This window comes from Piliocolobus tephrosceles, chromosome 1 (assembly GCF_002776525.5).
Source record: "Piliocolobus tephrosceles isolate RC106 chromosome 1, ASM277652v3, whole genome shotgun sequence".
Taxonomy (NCBI): domain Eukaryota; kingdom Metazoa; phylum Chordata; class Mammalia; order Primates; family Cercopithecidae; genus Piliocolobus; species Piliocolobus tephrosceles.
In genome coordinates, this window is record NC_045434.1 from 67696848 (window position 1) to 67718238 (window position 21391).

Consider the following 21391-nt stretch of genomic DNA (forward strand, 5'->3'; position numbering starts at 1 on the left):
TTCTCCTTGAAGAGGTCCTTTACATCCCTTGTAAGTTGGATTCCTAGGTATTTTATTCTCTTTGAAGCAATTGTGAATGGAAGTTCATTCCTGATTTGGCTCTCTGCTTGTCTGTTACTGGTGTATAAGAATGCTTGTGATTTTTGCACATTAATTTTGTATCCTGAGACTTTGCTGAAGTTGCTTATCAGCTTAAGAAGATTTTGGGCTGAGACGATGGGGTTTTCTAAATATAAATTATGCTACTACAAAGACACATGCACACATATGTTTGTTGCGGCACTATTCACAATAGCAAAGACTTGGAATCAACCCAAATGTCCATCAGTGACAGACTGGATTAAGAAAATGTGGCACATATACACCATGGAATACTATGCAGCCATAAAAAACGATAAGTTTGCGTCCTTTGTAGGGACATGGATGCAGCTGGAAACCATCATTCTTAGCAAACTATCACAAGAAGAGAAAACCAAACACCGCATGTTCTCACTCATAGGTGGGAACTGAACAATGAGCTCACTTGGACTCAGGAAGGGGAACATCACACAATGGGGCCTATCATGGGGAGGGGGGAGGGGGGAGGGATTGCACTGGGGAGTTATACCTGATATAAATGATGAATTGATGGGTGCTGACGAGTTGATGGGTGCAGCACACCAACATGGCACATATATACATATGTAACAAACCTGCACGTTATGCACATGTACCCTAGAACTTAAAGTATAATAAAAAAAAAAGAAAAAAGAAAAAAAAATCAAGTCTTCATCTCAGTGACTTTTCTGAATTGAAGACTATGGGATTGAGATCTGGATGTTAAAAAAATTTCATCAAATTGGCCTTACTGCAAAATATTGCAATCCCTGTCTTTTGACACATGGAAAACAGTCAGAGGTGGTCATCAAGCACCAAAAAAAATTTCATCAAATTGGCCTTACTGCAAAATGTTGCAATCCCTGTCTTCTGACGCATAGTAAACAGTCAGAGGTCGTCATCAAGCACCAAAAAAAAAAAAAAAAAAAAAAAATTCATCAAATTGGCCTTACTGCAAAATGTTGCAATCGCCGTCTTTTGACACATCGTAAACAGTCAGAAGTGGTCATCAAGCACTAGCCTACTGCGAAAAGGAGTCTGAGGGGCTGACAAGCCAGAAGACACAAAACAGGTGCTCAGCCCCTTTCTGATCAGCGCATCTTTCTTTCTGCCCACTATTTGGCAGCAAGGGGTTGCGGCTGCTTTTTCTGCAGCATTCAGCTCCCAGGTTCCTGCATCAGTGTCCTGCTCATTGCTGTCAGTGACTGGGGTGGCAGCACAGACTGGTGGAAAGACAATGAGATTGGGAGACAGAGATCTGGGTTTGCATTGTGCCTGCACCATTCACAAGAAGGTTGACCGAGGGAAAGAGAATTGACCTCCCTGAGCCTTAGTTTCCTCACCTATAAAACTAGGATAATAACACCTGTGACATAAGTGTTGGGACAGGTGAATAAAGAATGTGTGTAATGTGCTCTGCACACAGTATATGTTCAACCATTCATCATTATTAATACTGCTATTACTTACTTATCATTATAAGTGATGCAAATCCTAACCATTATTCACTGGTCAAGTAAAATCTCTCCTCTTTTATGCCACATTCACGTCCATATTACACAAAAGATCACCATCTTCCTAGAAATCTGAAAGCTTACTCCATGAACACTTAGTGCTTTCCAGCTGCACATGGTTTTCCTACTTGCATTTGTGTAGACTGTAAGTTAACTGTAGAGGAAATACCATATTTTCTCTCTCTTCCTCCATTCATTCTATATTTATTGAGCCCACTGTGGACCATGGATTGGCTCACACAGCCCCTGACCTAAGCAGCTTGAAGTCTGGTTGTGAAAACATCAGCACACAGATGCAACATGATAAATCTTAGAAAAGCCTCAGGTGCCTGACCCACGGCTCTTCCCAAATAAATGGGGTATATACTGCCTGACCCCTCCTTGACCTCCTCACTGGGGAGACGCCCTGCATGTGTGCCCATAACAAGCTGTCCTTTCCTTAGTGGAGACTCATCTCATTGACTCATCTGGCTCCCTTACCAGACTCCAAGCAACGGGAAGGCAGAGGTTGTCGGCCGCATTAACTGCTTCATCCTCAGTATGGCACACAGTGCTTGGCACATGACGCACTCAGCTGAGCCCAGAGGTACTCAGCTACACTGTTGATTAATTGAGGTTCTGGAGAACTGCAGGTAAATATAACATTTGTTTTCTCAAGGACCATACTTATTGATGTATTTTTAGAAACTATTTCCTGGTGGGCTTTCCTCCTCCCACCAATTTTAAAGAAGGAAAGGAGAATTCTTTTCTCCTCTGTGTGATTTCTCTATAGCTGCCTGTAGTTGTCAGTCTAGCAGTTGAGAGCCACAATAAATGCTTGCCAAAAAGCAGCTGAAGAAGTGTGAAATGTGATTAATCAAGTTACTCTGCTTAAAGTAGAATAGAGACTTTTACCACTCTTTGCCCACCTTCACCCCTTCTGCTCAAGCTTCAAGGACACCCTACAAAGGAATCAGCTTCTGCAATCTACTGACATAACTGTGGCCTGTGGCTACCAGTACCAACTGCTGTATTGGAGATCTGCAAGAGCAAGCATAGCACTGGCTGGGAGTCATGAGCCTGGCTCTGTTTCTCACTAGCTGGGTGACCTTTGACAAATTACTCCACAGATTCTTTATCCATAACATGGGGAGAACACTACTTGCCCTATGGAGTATTGTGAGCTTCAAAGGAGACAGCAGACATAGAAGCAAAATATTATTAGAAACAAAGGATTGGATTTTAGCAACATCTCCATATTATAATTGACATTTGGATTAAAATTATATTTTTAAAAAGAAGGAAAGGAATTTTTCAAATAATGTGGGTACCTATAAGATCAGAACAATGACCCTTAGCGGTTGGCATTCCATCATCAAAGCTTCTGAACATCTAAAACTTGTTGTAAATTCCTCTGCCCAGTGCAGTAATCCAACTATGAACAAGGCTGATGTACTCCCACAATACACACAAGATATTTTGTCACCATAATTATAGTTCAAAAGAATAGAGATATCTTCCACCCCTCTCCTGCAATCTCTCCACTGCCCTCTTTCTCTCCCTGATTCTTTACCCTGCATCCCCCAACCACACACACATCACAAAGAACATTTTCTCCTGCCAAATCCCAAAATAATCAACAAGGAAAGCAGCAAGACAAAGGGAATGACTTTATCAGATGAAACTGAAGTCAAAACCCAGTCCAGCCACCTCTCAAACTGTGACCTTAAGTAAGTTATTTCATGTCTCTGAACTCAGTTTTCTGATCTGCCAAACAGGGATAAGAAAGCCTATTTATAAGAGTTACAGGGTAGTGAAAACTTCCCAGCATGACCTGGCACGTCTTGGGGCACTCAGTGCATGACTATTTGTAGTCTTTTCTCCCCTTCTCCAAGGGAATCACTCTTGCTGCTCCTGTTACCATGTCCTGTCCAGTGAAGATCCTGCCAGTCAAGCCTGAACAGTGAAGCCTGGGAGGACTTCCCAACCACACAAAATGACTTCCTACTTAAGGGTTTCCCATAACTTGCTCTGCACTCAGGTCAATTTTTTTTTTTTTTTAAGAAGCTTTGTATCTAAGGAACCTCACATCCAGATATACTTATATTTAATGACCTATACTTTAAACACTGTAATGTACCTGATATTTTATGCAAGTTCAATTCTCTTAAAGTAGAGCATACCCAAAGGACTAAAAAATAGTTGAGAAACACCATTGTTTGCTGGGTCCTATAATTGTGCTGCAAGAGAAGAAACAGTGGGGCAAAGAGAGAGTTATCATTGTTTAAACACTCTGCATGGAAGCACTAGGCTAGGTATTTTGGTACGTCACATCATTTTGTTTTTGCATCCCCAATTGGTACCTCCATTTTCAGTTAAGGAACCTGCCAAAGGTCAAAGCATTAATCATGGGCAGAAGTGGGCCTGAAAGCCAGAACTGACTAGTTCCAAAATGTAGGCTCTTTCCCACATTACAGCAGCCTAGGAACAAAGAGAAGAGAAAGAACAAGACAACCCACTAGTCCCACTCTCAGGAAGCTTAGAGCCTCACCAGAGCTGGACCAAATAGCAGGCAAAAAAGATAGCCATGATGTCACAAGAATGTTCACAGAGCAGTGTAAAGTGAATCCAAGTGAATTAATCCAAAATAGGGTCCAACAAAGGTTTATGAACAGGGTGGGAGTAACCAGAGTTTTCTGGAGGAGGGGAGAAAGCAACGTGGAAGACAGAAAGTAGTCTAAAGTTGTCCAAAATGGGGGCACCCAACTGAAATGCATAGTAGTAGGCAGAACTTTTTTGGAAAAAGAAACAACAGGTTATAAAGAAAAAAACAAGCTGATTGCTGGCTACAAAAGAACTCTAACGATAAATTGGAAATGAAAGGCTATTTCTCCTATAACATTCTGAACACTGCCCCATTCCCAAAATAAATATAAACCAAAAATGAAATTAAACAGCATTCTCATGCTCCCGAGAAGGGAGTAGCAATTACTACTTTCTTTTTTTTTTCTAATTACAAAAAAGAAAAAGTTAACTGGGAAGAGCAAGAAACAAACACTGTTATTAATAACAATAAATCATGACATCTGAATGTTAAATTTCAAATTTCTCCAAAACATTGTTATATATTATGATCTCATTTAATTTTCACTTCGGCCAAGTGAGATTGTCAGGAAAGCCTCTTACCTCTAATTCACAAAAATAGAGGATACAGCCCAAAGCACAGAGCAGATCTAAGATTTGAATCAAAGTCTCTCAACTAGAAATATAAGGACAAAGCTCCAACAAGCTCTTCCTGCTGTGGAGGACTAATGTTTCCTAGTATCAATTGACAGAATAGGACTATGAGGAGAAGAAGGAAAGTTGAGGCTGACACTACTGGTCATCCCCCCATATCAATTTTCCTTGTATATATTATTGTATTTCTACTCAGGCACATGACCACTCAGAATACTGTATTTCTATATTTCCCAGCTTCCCTTCCCAGTGTGGCTAGATTACCAAGTTCCAGCCAATGTGATGTGAAAAGTGATAGACAACTTCCTAGTCTTGTTCTCAAAAGTAAGGAGTATGACCAGCTTTCCCCTTCCTTTTCTTTCTACTTTCTGGAATAAGAACATATGGCTGGGAAAAAAAAAAAGCCATATGGGATCCCAATATGAAAGTCATGTGTTGAATATAGCAGAGAAACCTGGGTCTCTGATGACTGCAGAGTAGCCAGACCAACCCTAAACTTTTAGAAAATTTTGTTCATGCCACTTTGGGTCTCTGTCCAACAGCAGAACCCATATCCTACTTTTTTAAAAGTGTTGCCAATAGCACTGAAGCACTGAAGACGCCTTCCAAAATATCGAGGTCTTCTCAATTGCTCTGATTCAAGAAGTCAGTAAACGTTTACTAAGAGTCCACCATGTGTTGGAAGTCTCCTAAGAATATCATTATAGCCTCCTGGCAGTTGTGACCCACATGGTTTTAGAAAAATCAGTATGTTGGTACAGAATGCGAAAAGGGATACTCAGCAAAAGTGAAATGGAAAGAAACAAGAAATCGTTACATAACGTCACGAAGGAGGCAGGGGAAAAGCCCATATTTGAATGCAAGTGACAATCCAAGCTGAAGTGAGGCCACAAAGGATACTGCTGGGCTACAAGTGGGTGAGGTAATGGGGTCAAGTGTTCAGCAGTGCACATAAGTAGTGTCTCTTCCTCCCAGGCAAGAAGGCAATAGAAGGAAACACTAGGGTGGGCCCAGTTGCTGTCTGGGAGTTTCCAGGCCTGAGGGAGAGGTTACCTAAAGCATTGATCGGGATGGTATCTGGCCCAGTAGAACTAGAAGGAGAGAGGAGAACTGGACCAAGGAAATGCTCACGAGAGTCCCTTTAGCTGACACTCAGCTAGAGTTTTAAGGACCTAAAGTGGGAGGAGAACTGGGAAGAGAAATGAATTCAAAGAGACAGGTGTTGTGCAGTGCTGAGGTAGGAGACTAAATATTAGGCTTGGGGGTGGAGAGTGTCTGGAGTAGGAGTACATTGTCTAGACCCCCTACCATTAGCAGACAGAAAGGAAATAGATGTGGCTGACTTAAAATGACAGGATGACGGCAATGACATTATGAGAAGAGAATCAGAAAAGTGCAAAGCCCATATTTAGAAAATGGAAACTATCTCTTTGCCATCAAATTATCCCTGGAGAGCTCTCCCAAACAGGGTCAGGTCCCTAACCTGAGACTTCCCACATAAAAGGACTCTTCCCCTGACAATTCTTCTTCCTTTGAGGGATTCCTCAAAGGCCAGGGAAAGGATCAGCCATAGTGAAGACTCCATCTCTAGGTCCTTGTTGCTGGCTGCTGGGCTGACAGGGTCTGTCTCTATCCTTCCTATCCACCTCCACCACCCATACTGTCAGCTCCTTAAGAGCACCAACTATGGTGTTAAGTCACCAAATCCTTAGCACTTAGCCTGGCATCTGTTGGTGTGTGTGGGGACACTCAGTATGTGCCTGTTGAATGGGGGACATTCTCTCCTAGATGTCACACAGAGGGGTGGCATGGACTTGTGCTTCTCTTGGCATTACCAATGCATAGGAGAGACTATATGGGAGAAAATGAGTCCACTCACCATACCTTATAGTCAGCCCCTGCCAGGGACAACCACAGATCTACACAGGGAAGGCAGGGAAACCAGGGCAGAAGCTGGCTTGCCCCAATCCAGGCCAAGACCCCAGAATGGAAATTAGACATAAAACCAGGCACTTGGAGACACTGTAGATCACCTAAATCCACAGCTAATCACAAAAGCTCATTTTAGTCAACAGTTTTCACCCTTCTTAAAGCAATTTCTTCTCAGAACTGAAAAAAGGTAGGCAAGCTTGAAAATATGTCGTTTTCCTGCTACATGTCATCCTCTGGGGAATTAGCCAAGTTGTAATGAGATGTTCAGAGCAGACAGGGGAGGTAATAGAAAGCTCGGATAATCTATATTATGGCTAATACACTGCAACAAGATAGCCAAGAAACACTATTACTAAGGCATATAAAATTCAGTGCAAAGAGAAGAAAATCATTAACACACCCAGCACTCCAAAAACCCACTGGCTTTTTGTCTCTTTTTACCCCTTAAGGAGTGCTAGGCCTGACTACCAGAGTGACCTGGTAGTCAGGGAGGGAGACAGCACTGAGCATTTGATGTAAGTGCAGGCTGTGGTCAATGCTCCCCATTACTAGAGATCCCAAATCTGATGTCAGTCTAATCCCATGAGCCGTACAGGAAGGAAGTCAGTGTATACATGTGTATGCACAGGCAAAAAAAGGTAAAAGAGAACCCTGTAAATCTAGTAAGACATCAGCAGTTGTCCTGAACAAACATTGTTTGGAGTATAAATTTACAAGGATAATTACCAACGCATTACACCAAGTGCAGTAACTTTCTTGTTAGCACAATTTGGCAGATGTGTGTCACATGGAAAGTGAAACAGCTGAAACTGTGACAGGTTGCTGAAAAATGGCTGGTTTCCTGAGCACCCAGTCCTCTGAGTCTGTACCATAATCTTGTTCTTAAAATGACAACAACAACAAACAAGCAAAGAAAAAGTTTCCACTGCAGAAACTGCTGGCTTGCTAAAATCTATGAAGTGAATTTTCAGTGCCTAAGTGTGGAGAGACTGTTAGGGTCTGTGTCATTAGACCACGCTACCACAGGAGAGAGATCTGGATCTGAATCCTGTCTCTCCTGTCTACCAGTCCCAGGTTCTTGGGAAAGTCAGTTAACTTCTGTGAGCCTCCATTTCCTTATAAAATGGATATAATAATCCCTAACATATACTGTTGTCATGAGCAGAAAAAATTATGTATAGAATATTTTGTACAGTGTCTGGCAAATAATAAGTGTTCAAGGAAATGGTGTTAAGTAGACTTGCTTAACTAAACATCATCCTTGGCTGCATAATGCAGAGGTGACTACCCATGTATTTTCCTTTTTTCAAAAAAGAAGTGGGCTGGGTGTGGTGGCTCACACCTGTAATCTCAGCACTTTGGGAGGCCAAGGAAGGTGGATTACCTGAGGTCAGGAGATCGAGACCAGTCTGGCCAACATGGTGAAACCCCATCTCTACTAAAAATACAAAAATTAGCCAGGTGTTATGGCGCGTGCCTATAAGCCCAGCTACTTGGGAGGCAAAGGCAGGAGAATCACTTGAACCCAAGAGGCAGAGGTTGCCGTGAGCCTATCATACCATTGCACTGCAGCCTGGGCAACAGAGTGAGACTCTTGTCTCAAAAAAAAAAAAAAAAAAGAGAAAGAGAGAGACAGAAGAGAGAAGAAGAAGAAGGGAGAGAGATAAGAGAGAAGAGAAAGAGAAGAAAGAGAGAGAAAGTGACAGAGAGAAAAAAAGAAAGAGAGAGAGATCACCTGACTCTCAGAAGGTGGGAAGAGAAAAGAGGTGGTAATAATTGAAGTTTTCCCTGGAGACTATACCCAAGAAATTGTGCTTTCCATAGATGAATCATTTTGGGAAAAACCAAAAAACAAACAAACAAAACCCAACTGCTTATCCTTACTATATACCACCATGCCACCAGAACTATTTTCTTCCAGGTAAGAAGTTGCAGGGAAATCTCATATTTGAAAGCCTTTTGTGAGTCCATAAAATGGGACCCATTTCCTAAATGACCACTCTCAGCAAACTTTCCATAATGGATATAACAAGGTATTTCGATTGACAAAGTGGCTCATCTCTCCCTCCCTCTAAGAGAAGGAAATCAAATTATGTCCTAAGCATGGTGCATCTGGTTGTTTATTTTGTGAGCCCCAAGGCTCACAAAAATGCTGTAAGTAAGCACTGCCTAGGAAATACATGCAGTTAAGGCTGAAACAGTTCCAGAAGAGAAAAGATCTTAAATCCTTTTCTGTGACATGAGAAAGCACCTCAAATTCTAATTAAGATGAAGCAATTAGCCACCCACAGATCCTTAACACTGCTTCCCATGGCCAGGCAATCATCTCTATTAAAACCCATTTTAAAGTAAGGAACAAACCCAAAGCTCCATAGGCACACACTTCCCACAAATCAATTACCCCCTTAGACACATTCCTTAAATACTCTCAGGAAAACTCTGCCTGCAGAGAGGGCTTTTATGAAAGGACTCCATCAGACATGATGAGGCTGTTGCAAAAAAGGAGGTACCAAGCAGCAGATGTGACAATTTGAGGTAATCAAATCCACTCACAAAGCGGGATGCTGAATCTCTCTGGTCAGCTGGACAAAGCAAGGCAAGCTGAAGCCTCAGGTTTCCCTGGTCAGTATAACAATTTGTCAACTCCATCCTAAAGGAGTACATCAAGTGAAACAGTTTCTGCCTACTGAAACAAGAACCCAAGAGTTTTTATGTGTGCTCAGACCTGTCTAAACTGAAGTTTCACCAGAGGACTGTCTTCTCACACCTCAATTTGTCATTGAAGTGCCCACAGGGTGCACTTGGCAGTTTCACAATGAGTCCAATCCACTCATACTTGTTTGCTTTCTCCATTCCAGTTAGGTCTCTTCCTACATAAGACTCCCTTTAATGAGGGGAATTCATTGTTGTCTGCAGCCACAAGTTGCTTCTACACTCAGCAATAGAACAGCTATGCAACGGTCAGTAAGTCAATAAGATCTAAGTATCTTTCTCAAGAACTAAGGTTGTTTCTCAATCCAATAAAGTTACTCCAATAACCTATTACTTCTCAACTGAACAAGAGCCTTTCTTCCCTCTGTGTCTGTGGATATTTTTTTGAGTTGGAAAATTTCCCATCAAGCAAGACATCAAAAATGTTGATCTAGACCATCACTGTCCAGATGATTAAATTTAAATTTTTCCTAGGAGCTACTTTTAAAAGGAAAATGAAACAAATTAAATTAATTCTAAGAGAATATTTTGCTTAACCGATACATCCCAGAAATATTACCATTTCAATATACAATCAATATAAAACATAATTAATGAGATGTTTTGCATTAATTTTTCATACATTCTTTTTCTCATGCTATATTAGACTATGCTGAGCTAGAGCTACGTTCAAATTGACATGTAGCAAGATGGATATAATTAATAATACTGTAATGCCTACAGGAAATTTGCTGGGAGAGCAGATTTCAAGTGCTTTCACCAAAAAAAAGGTAATGATGTAAAGGAATGGATATGTTAATTTGCTTCACTGTCATAATCATTTCACTATATCAAAACATCTCATTGTATACCTTAAATATATATAATTTTTATTAAAAAGAAAAAAATTGACATGAAAAGACTTCCATAACTCACTGTTCTATGAATAGTTTACCAAAGTGTGTATGCAGCAAGGTCTCATTTTAAGTTTATAAAAATCTGTATGTATTCAGATACGCAAAGAAAATAGTCTGTAAGGGAAGACACCAACAGTATTAGTAGTTATCTCTGAGAGGTAGAATTATGGAGTCTTTACCTTCTAATTTGCACTCTTTTGTATTTTCTAAATTTTTTTGCAGTAAGCATATACTGCTTTAATTATCAAAGTAACTATAAGCCTAGTCTTTAAAAAAAATCTCTCCCTTGTTTTAAGTTATTATTCCCCTGATCCTGCTGGCACTATAGCCATTGCCCTACTTCCAGCTAACAGAAGAGATGGCCAAACAGCATGACCTTACCACCCCCACCCAGCACTGTCATACTTACAGCCAATCATCATGATGGCCACTGCAAAGATCTTCTCAATGTCTGTGGATGGGGCGATGTTCCCAAAGCCCACACTGGTGAGGCTGGTCATTGTGAAATACAACGAGGAGATGTAGACAGAATTCTTGCTGGGACCACCTTCCCACTTCCCTGAGCCAGACCCATTAAACTGGTAAGGGGTGCCAATGTCCATCGCTAGTTGGTACAGCCAGCTGTTGTTGCGGATTGTCTTGGTGTCCTCGTCAAAGATCTCATAGTCCCCAATGCTGTACCAGATGCAGGCCATCCAGTGTGCAGCCAGCCCAAACACACATACCAGCAGGACCAGCACAGCAGCTCCATATTCAATGTAGTGGTCCAGCTTACGGGCCACTCGCCCAAGACGGAGCAGCCGGACAACTTTTAGAGAGCTGAACAGGCTGCTGATGCCCTGGGAGAAGAGGAACACAGCGTCAGGGCCAAAGAACCAAAGATACTACCCTCGTCCCCTCCGCCCCACTTGGGCCATTATTTTAAGCATAGTATATTTCTGCAAGATGCAATATTATGCAACCCTTAAAAAAAGTAAAATTAGAATTTTATTCCAAGATGTATGAAATGAAAATTCCCATTAGCATTTTCTACTTCCATTAAAAAGCAAGTAAGCAAGCAGACAAAACAAATAGAATTAGAATTATATTGTACATAATAAACAAATATATGTGGGCATCTTTCCATATCATTACTTACTTTAAAAAATTTTAAGGGTTGTGTAATATTTCATATCATGGAAATGAGATATTGCATAATATGAAAAAATTTTAAGGGTTGCATAACGTTTATTTCCTATTGCATAACATTTCATCCAAATTATATTGTGTATAAGTATGCAAATATATATGTGCTGAAAATGGTTGGGAAGTACACCAAAATATTAGTAGAGGTTATTTGCTGCATTAGCAAGTTATGAAATTACAGGCAATTTTATATTTTGTATATATTTTTGTTATATTTACTTAATTTCTATAATATTATTTATAATTTTAAAAAATAAGTTTATAAATTTAAAAACAAATACAGTTTTTGAAAAGCTAAAAATAAAGAAATAGCTGAGAAGAATAAAGAACTGAGATTCTGTTTCCTCAGAAACATTATAAATTCTTAGAAGGCCATATCACTTCTGTCAGGGATTATACAATCAGACACCACCTACTTAAACACAATCAGTCAAGGAATCTAAAAGCTAGAAGGAACCTTCTGATTTCACCTGGTCAAGCCTCTTCCCTTCTGGCTAGCATCCACTGATCACACCAGGCCAGGTCTATTCTCCAAATAGTAGTTTTCTAGGGAACAGCATTGTGGTAGTGAAAAAAACACTTGAGTACAAACCTGGAAAATGGGGTCTGAGACCAACATAAATCACTAACTTGCTGTGAATTTGGATAATTCAGTTACCTCTCGGTTCTCTTCTTTAGACAATGGGAGGTGGGTTGAGGCTCTCTAAGTCTTCTCCATACACTAACATACTCTTATTACCAAAGATAGCTGAAACATATTGCAGAAGCCATATCATTTAAAACCCCAAACCTAAGGTGTTCTAACGTGATTCCAAGACGTATGCAAGCGAAGTTTCTGTTAGCTTTTTTCTACCTCCATTACAAAGCAAATAAACAAGCAAACAAAACAGACATTTAAGTCAAGACTTTGTCCTCCCTTATATAGCAAAAATCCAAGAAAGGATGATGTCCTTCACCAAGTAGATTGAATTACTTTTCATTATTTTAAACACTAACAGTTTCAATGTTACTGCTATTCTCTCTTGTCCACTGTCCCTTTAATAACAACACTCCAAGGATCAAGTTATGTCACAGACAAAAGGAAAATGTACAAATGCTTTTTGATGAACCTATGCCAGAGATCCACCAAGAGGCTTTTCCTCTTCCTAGATACACAGTTAAACTATATTTTGCAGCTTCTTCCATCTGGGTAGTTCCTGGGGACTAGTTCTTGCCAATGGAATGTGAGGTGAAATATGTCACTTCCAGGCCATGGCAGTTAATAAGTGTGCTTTCTCTACATGCTTCTCCTCCCCTAGCACATCTTTCAGGTGAGTCTAGCATGACTGTGAGGTCACGCATTGAATGAAGGTGGACCCATAGCATGAAAAGAGCCTGGGTCCCAGAAGGACTATGTGGAACATCCCTTCCCCCAAAATCAATTTGAATTGTATTGTGATGTAAATGAGAAAGAAACCTCTGAAATAAGCCACTGGAACTTTGGGGAACATTTGTTACCGCAGCTAGTATTTGCCTTCCCTGACAAAAAAAGAACCCCTCTGTCACATGAACACGTAAACCATATATAGCATAGTCTTGTCAATACAGACCATACATCAGGTTGCCACACAAATTATTTTTGTTGAAGTGAGGATGGAAGAGGTGAGATTTATTGCCCTTTAAAAAAAAACTGACAAGTTTGTAGCCATAAAACCTTCAACCATTCTTGTCCAACATACACCAACAAATGGCTAGATGCAAGAATAAGAATAGATTTTTGTAGGCCAAGGAACTACATCTCCAGGGTCAGTCTCATCCAAACCGTTTTTAACAAACCTTACTTTTGGCATGCCCAATATTCCTCCTCTGGGTCTCTTTTTTCCCTATCTGTGTTTTTCTCAAAAACCCACTATGTAAAAAGGGCTGAGAAAATTCCTTATACTAAGGCACAAAAGACTAATGAGGATAAATGGATATCCTTTCTTTATAGGCATTTACATTCTAACAGAGGAGAAAACCTTGGGAAACCAACTTCCAACAGTGGAATTAAAAGTACCCACAGCCTGCATGGAGGAGATATTTTGGGAGGCAAAGGAGTGTTTTTGATGACTCAGAAATCAAACACCACATAAGCAGCCACCTACTCTCCACCTCTTCATAAGGAGGTCCCTGAAATCATCTTTCAAACAGTTCTACCCTGAAGCAGAACTTATTGCCCAGGGCAAAACGGCCTTGTCAGTTTTCCTTACTTGTATTCAGTTCAAAGCAACATTTATGTAGAACCCAGTATGTACTCTTTGTGCTAATGCTATAGAGAAGAGATTAAACCGACAGTGTCTTTTTCTTCTTGTTCACTATTGTATCTCCAACACCTAGAATATGGAAGGTGCTCAATAGGGAGAAAATGAGGAAGAATCAAAAGCATAATAATGTGAGAGATACAAGACATGATAACTGAAAATATATTTCTGCCTAATAATTGCAGAATTGGAGAGCTAAGAGGAAGCATAGAATTCACCTAGGCCAATTCCTCTGAGTTCAGCAATTTCTTCTAGACCACCTTTAAGAAATGGTCATCCAGCCTCTCCTAGACCACGCCCACTCCTACTACCTCTGAAGAGCAGACTTCTGTGGCAGTCATTCATAAAGATAAACTGCCACTGGGGGTCCCATCATCTTTCTTATCTCCCTCTTACTTCGTCCTTTCTCCATCTTTCCTCAGTGGCCACCACAGTCCATGCAATTACTACCCAAAGGCCATGCTATCCTCTAGCCATACACTCAAAGTGTTGCAAGCATCCCACATTGTGGAGGCACAATTGCACGACTGTGCCTGCTCAGACTGGTCCTTCAGTCCAGAATGCTCAGCATTCCTGTTTTGCATACTAGTGAGTCTTCAGGTTTGTCACCAACTCCAACCAAGCACCAACTCCTCCATGTGTCCATAAGTATTCTATATTCATTATCACTTGAACACTTTGCCTTGCATTAATTTCCTGTACCTGTTTCCCCAACTACATCAGGAACTATACCTTTCTGAAGGTAGAAGCCACTTTTTATTCATTTTAGAAGCCCCGTGTATTCAGCATGTGTTGTGTTGAATAACGTCCCCACAAAAATCCATGTCCTTCCTAGAACCTCAGAATGTGACCTCATTTGGAAAAAGGATCATTGCAGGTATAGTTAGCTAAGACGAGGTCATACTGAAATAGGGTAGATCTTTAATCCAGTATTACTGGTGTCCTTATAAGAAGAGAAGAGATGGATACAGAGGGAAAATAGCATGTAACAGATGCAGATACAAGGACTGGAGTGATGCAGATACAGATTGGAGGGAGGTATCTTCAAGTGAAGGAATGCCAAAAATTGCCATCATTACTAGAGGCTCAGAGAAAGGCGTGCAATAGATTCTCCCCATGGCTCTGCCAACACCTTGATTTTAGCCTTCTAGCCTCCAGAACTGTAAGAGAATAAATTTATGCAGTAACATGCTACAGCAGCCCTAGGGAATGAATACACCCATACAAGGTCTAGCGCCCAGTGCCTTTGCAGAAAGGGTCTTCGATATTTTCTAAACTAAATTGAAGTTTGAATTATTATACAATTCTTTCTTGTTATAAAGAGCCCCTAAAACCATAAAAAACAAGCATTTTTTTCATTGTGTTGTTTATCTCTGTGTACACTGATACTCTACTACACAGTTGTTGTGTAAGTTCTCTTTTACTGCATTAGCAGCTGGAATTCTAGTTGTTTAAAAGCATTTTAAGCTATTAATTTGAGATTTTTTTCTTTACTTGCCTGAGTTCAGTAAACGAGATAAATAAAAAAGAATACTCCAAACATTTTTATTTTATTTTAGTACACTAAAAACATGAGACTTCTTGCATCAGAAAACACACCTCACCCCTTGGCTGTCAGAGCTTCTGCACACTGTGGAACCAGGGACTGTCCTACACCTGGGACATATTACCACCAGCAATGCTGTCTCCATGACCAGTGGAGCCACTGTACACGATGTGCACTTCCAGGGTTTGAGAACCAGCCTGACAGGCAGCTCCAACCCCCAGAAAAGCCACATAACTGCCTCCACTAACAACTGTAGTCTAGGCCACTGAGGCACTTACAGATACCATCGACGTTGATTAGAGCCAAAACAAAAACAAAAACAACAAACAAACAAAAAAATCTATTTGTAGACTACACTCCTGCACTCACCCAGATGAAAGCCAAAGTGCTCTACCCAACTGATGCTATAGGATATACTTACAGAAAAGAGTCCTTCCCTACAAAAGCCACTCCATAAAACCGGAAGAGATAACAATTCTACCAGATGCACAGATATCAATGTAGGAACACAGGAAACATGAAAAAGCAAGAATGCATGACACCTCTAAAGGAACACAATAGTTCTCCAGTAACAGACCCAAAAGAAAAGGAAATCTATAAAATGTCTAAAAAGGAATTCAGAATAATGCTCTTAAAGAAACTCAGTGAGGATCCACTGGGATTAAGATGGCAGACAGGAGGCAGGACTTGCTTGCAGCTCCCACTTGGATGGACAGAGCAGTGTGTGGAGACTCACACTGTGAACTTCTGCTCCAAGAACTACTGCAGGAATATACCAGCAAAGCCAAGAAAATCCACAGACCCTCTGAAGGAACTTGATCACTGCTACAGGTTCCTTGATACGCCAAAAACCTGTGAGTCGGCTTGCTTTCTCAGTGGGGAAGCTCATGGCCTCAGGCAGGTTCTTAGCCCTGGTTACCTGCTTCCTGGAAATAGACTCGGTGCTGTTAGGGGAGTCATGGTGAGAGTGAGACCAGCCTTTAGGACTGAGGGCTGTATGGGAGCAGGGTGAAGCCTGTGACTGCCAGCTTTCCCCTATTTCCCTGGTGACCTGTATGACTCTGCACAGACAGCCATCATCCCCCTGGGAATATAACTCCACTGGACTGGGAACCACACTCCCAACCCCCACAGCAACTGCAGCAAGCCCCACACAAGGAGAGACTGAACTCAGACATGCCTATCCCTGACCCCAGCTGGTGGTCTTTCTCTACCTGCCCTGGTAGCCAAAGACAAAGGTCATAATCTCTTGGGAGCCCTATGGTACTGCCCACCACCTGAGAAACCTGAATACTTAACCAGGTGTCCCTGGGCAAGTTTTTATCCCCCCTAAAGGACCGCAGCTGATGCAGTCTTGAAAGTGCCATCTCCTGGCTAGAGGCCAACCAACACAAAAAATAGCACACTCAACAAAAATACAACGTCACACCTGTAATCCCAGCACTTTGGGAGACCGAGGTGGGTGAATCACCTGAGGTCAGGAGTTTGAGACCAGCCTGGCAAACATGATGAAACCCCATCTATACTGAAAATACAAAAAATTAGCCAGGCATGGTGGCAGGTGCCTGTAATGCCAGCTACTCAGGAGGCTAAGGCAGGTGAATCGCTTGAACCCAGGAGGTGGAGGTTGCAGTGAGCCGAGATTGCACCATTGCACTCCAGCCTGGACAACAAGAGCAAAACTACATCTCAAAAAATGCATGCACGCACGCACACACATGGGCGCGCGCGCACACACACACACACAGCTAAGGATCCTCAGAGTCCACTTCAATCCTCTGCTACCTCCACTGGAGCAGGTGCTGGTATCCATGGCTGTAAGACCTCAAGATGGATCACATCACAGGACTCTTTGCCAACACTCCCCAGTATGATCTCGGAGCCCAGTAGCTCCACTGGGTGACCAGACCCAGAATGATCTCGGAGCCCAGTAGCTCCACTGGGTGACCAGACCCAGAAGAGCAAAAACAATCCCTGCAGTTTCGCTCTCAGGAAGCCCCATTCCTAGGGAAAGTGGGAGAACACTGTATCAAGGGGAGCACTCTATGGGACAAAAGAATCTGAACAGCAGCCCTTGAATCCCAGAACTTCCCTCCGACATAGTAAACCCAAATAAGAAGGAACCAGCAAAACAATTCTGGTAATATGACAAAACAAGCTTCTATGACACCCCAAAAGATCATACCAGCTCACCAGCAATGGATCCAAACCAAGACAAAACTTCTGAATTGCCAGACAAAGAACTCAGGAGGTCGACTATCAAGCTAATCAAGAAGGCACCAGAGAAAGGTGAAGTCCAACTTAAAGAAATCAAAAACATGATACAGGATATGAAACGAGAATTCTTCAGTGAAATAGACAGCATAAATTAAAAAACAATCACAACTTCTGGAAATGAAAGGCACACTTAGAGAAATGCAAAATGCACTGCAAAGTCTCAGGATAGAATTGAACAAGCAGGAGAAAGAACTTCAGAGTCTGAAGACAAGGCTTTCAAATTAGCCCAATCCAACAAAGAAAAAGAAAAAAGAATTTTAAAAAATGAACAAAACCTCCAAGAAATTTGGGACTATGTTAAACATCCAAACCTAAGAATAATTGGTATTCCTGAGGAAGAAGAGAAATCTAGAAGTTTGGAAACCATATTTGAGGGAATAATCAAGAAAAACTTCCCCAGCCTTGCTAGAGCTCTAGACATCCAAATAATAGAAGCTCAAAGAACACCAAGAGGAGTCACTGGAAAAAGGTCATTGCCTAGGCACACAGTCATCAGGTTATCTAAAGCCAAGACAAAGGAAAGAATCTTAAGACCTGTGAGGCAAAAGCATCAGGTAACCTATAAAGGAAAACCTATCAGCTTAACAGCAGGTTTCTCAGCAGAAACCCTACAAACTTGAATCAACTAGGATCCTATTTTTAGCCTCCTTAAACAAAACAATTGTCAGCCAAAAATTTTGTATCCAGCAAAACTAAGCTTCATAAATGAAGATAAGATGCAATCTTTTCCAGATAAACAAATGCTGAGAGAATTCACCATTACCAAGTCATCACTACAAGAACTGCTAAAAGGAGCTCTAAATCTTGAAACAAATCCATGAAATACACCAAAATAGAACCTCCTTAAAGCACAAATCTCACAGGACCTATATAACAATAACACAATGGAAAAAAAAGATATTCAGGCAACAAATATATGATGAATAGAATAATATCTCAAATCTCACTCAATACTAACATTGAATGTAAATGACCTAAAGGCTCCACTTAAAAGATACAGAATGGCAGAATGGATAAGAATTCACCAACCAAATTTCTGAGGTCTTCAGGAGACTCACCTAACACATAGAGACTCACATAAATTTAAGGTAAAGAGGTGGAAAAAGATATTCTATGCAAATGTCAACAAAAGTGAGCAGGAGTGGCTATTCTTGTATCAGACAAAACAAACTTTAAAACAACAGCAGTTAAAAAAAGACAAAAGGGGCAACATATAATGATAAAAAGGCCTTGTCCAACAGGAAAATATGACAATTCTAAATATATATGCACCTAACACTGAAGCTCCCAAATTTATAAATCAATTAGTACTAGACTTAAGAAATGAGATAAATGGCAACACAATAATAGTGGGGGACTTTAATACTCTACTGATAATACTAGATAGGTCATCAAGACAGAAAGTCAACGAAGAAGCTTAAACTGTACCCTACCACAAATAAACTTAACAGATATTTACACAACATTCTAACCAACAACTGCAGAATACACATTCAGCACATGGAACATTCTCCAAGATAGACCATATGATAGGACACAAAACAAGTCTCAGTAAATTTAAGGAAATCTAAATTATATCAAGTACTCCCTCAAACCACAGTGGAATAAAATTGGAAATGAACTCCAAAAGGAACCCTCAAAACCATGCAAATACATGGAAATTAAATAACCTGCTCCTGAATGATCATTGGGTCAAAAATGAAATCCAGAAGAAAATTAAAAAATTCTTTGAACTGAACGATAATACTGAAACAACCTATCAAAACCTCTGGGATACAGCAAGAGCAGTGTTAAGATGAAAGTTCATAGCCTTAAGTGTCTACATCAAAAAGTCTGAAAGAACACAAATAGACAACCTAAGGTCACACCTTACAGAACTGCACAAACAAGAACAATCCAAACCCAAACTCAAACCCAGCAGAAGAAAAGAAACAACAAAGATAGAGCAGAACTAAATGAAACAAACAAATAGAATGAAACAAAATGATGGTTCTTTGAAAAGATAAAATTGATGGACCATTAGCAAGATTAACCAAAAAAGAAAAGACCCAAATAAGCTCAATTACAAATGAAACGGGAGATACTACAACTAATACCACAGAAATACAAAAGATTATTCAACACTACTGTGAAAACCTTTATGCACATAAAGTAGAAAACCAAGAGGAGATGAATAAATTCCTGGAAAAATACAATCTTCCTAGATTTAACCAGGAAGATATAGAATCTCTGAACAGACCAATAATAAGTAGCAGGATTGAAATAATTTAAAAATTTCTGACAAGAAAAAGGGCCAGATGGATTCACAGCTGAATTCTATCAGATATTCAGAGAATTTATATCAATCTACTGACACTATTCCAAAAGATAGAGAAAGAGGGAATCCTCCTTAAGTTATTCTGTGAAGCCAGTATAACCCTACTACCAAAATCAGGGAAGGACATGACCAAAAAAGAAAACTACAGACCAATATTCCTGAAGAACATAGATTAAAAAATCCTCAACAAAATACTAGTGAACAGAATCCAACATCATATTAAAAAGATAATCCACCATGATCAAGTGGGTTTCATACCAGGGACACAGGGATGGTTTAACATACACAAGTCAATAAATGTGATACACCACATCAACAGAATTAAAAACAAAAATCACATGATCATCTCAATAGATGCAGAAAAAGCATTTGACAAAATTCACCATCGCTTTATGATGAAAACTCTCAGCAAAATCTGCATAGAAGGAACACACCTTAAGGTAATAAAAGCCATCTATGACAAACCACAGCCAACATCATACAGAATAGGGAAAAGAAAGCATTCCCCCATGAGAACTGGAACAAGACAAGGATGCCCACTTTCACCACTTCTATTCAACATAGTACTAATAGTCTTAGCCAGAGCAATCAGACAAGAGAGAAATCAAGGGCATCCAAATCAATAAAGAGGGACTCAAACTATCACTGTTTGCTGATGATATAATCATATACCTAGAAAACCCTAAAAAGACTCATCCAAAAAGCTCCTAGAACTGATAAAAGCATTCAGCAAATTTTCCAGATACAAAATTAATGTACGCAAATCAGTAGCTCTTTTATTCACCAACAGCAATCAAGCTGAGAATTAAATCAAGAACTGAATCCCTTTCACAATAACTGCAAAAAAAAAATAAAGTAAAATACATAGGAATATACCTAACCAAGGAGGTGAAAGACCTCTACAAGGAAAACTACAAAACACTGCTGAAAGAAATCATAGACGACACAGACAAATGGAAATACATCCCATGCTCATGGATGGGTAGAATCAATATCATGAAAATGACCATATTGTCAAAAGCAATCTACAAATTCAATGCAATTCCCATCAAAATACCACCATCATTCTTCACAGAACTAGAAAAAAAATCCTAAAATTCTTATGGAATAAAAGAGAGCCCATATAGCCAAAGCAAGACTAAGCAAAAAGAAAAAATCGGGAGGCATCAGATTACCTAACTGCAAACTACATTATAAGGCCATAGTCACCAAAATAGCATGGTACTGGTATAAAAATAAGCACATAGACCAATGGAATAGAATAAGGAACCCAGAAGTAAACCCAAATACTTACAGCCAACCAATCTTTGACAAAGCAAACAAAAAATAAAGTGGGGAAAAGACACCTTATTCAACAAATGGTGCTGGGATAACTGGCAAGCCACATGTAGAAGAATAAAACTGAATCCTCATCTCTCACC

The 21391-nt window shown here is 40.3% G+C and overlaps 1 protein-coding gene across 2 annotated transcripts in view; it reads right to left on the reverse strand.

Moving 5' to 3' along the window:
• The window catches only part of KCNH1 (potassium voltage-gated channel subfamily H member 1), a 451621-nt gene that overhangs the window by 233302 nt on the left and 196928 nt on the right, over positions 1 to 21391 (reverse strand). For both annotated transcript variants that reach the window (XM_023198319.3, XM_023198318.3), the window contains exon 7: positions 10776 to 11205. In XM_023198319.3, coding sequence (XP_023054087.1) covers positions 10776 to 11205 — 430 coding nt within the window. The remainder of the gene's footprint in view (positions 1 to 10775; positions 11206 to 21391) is intronic.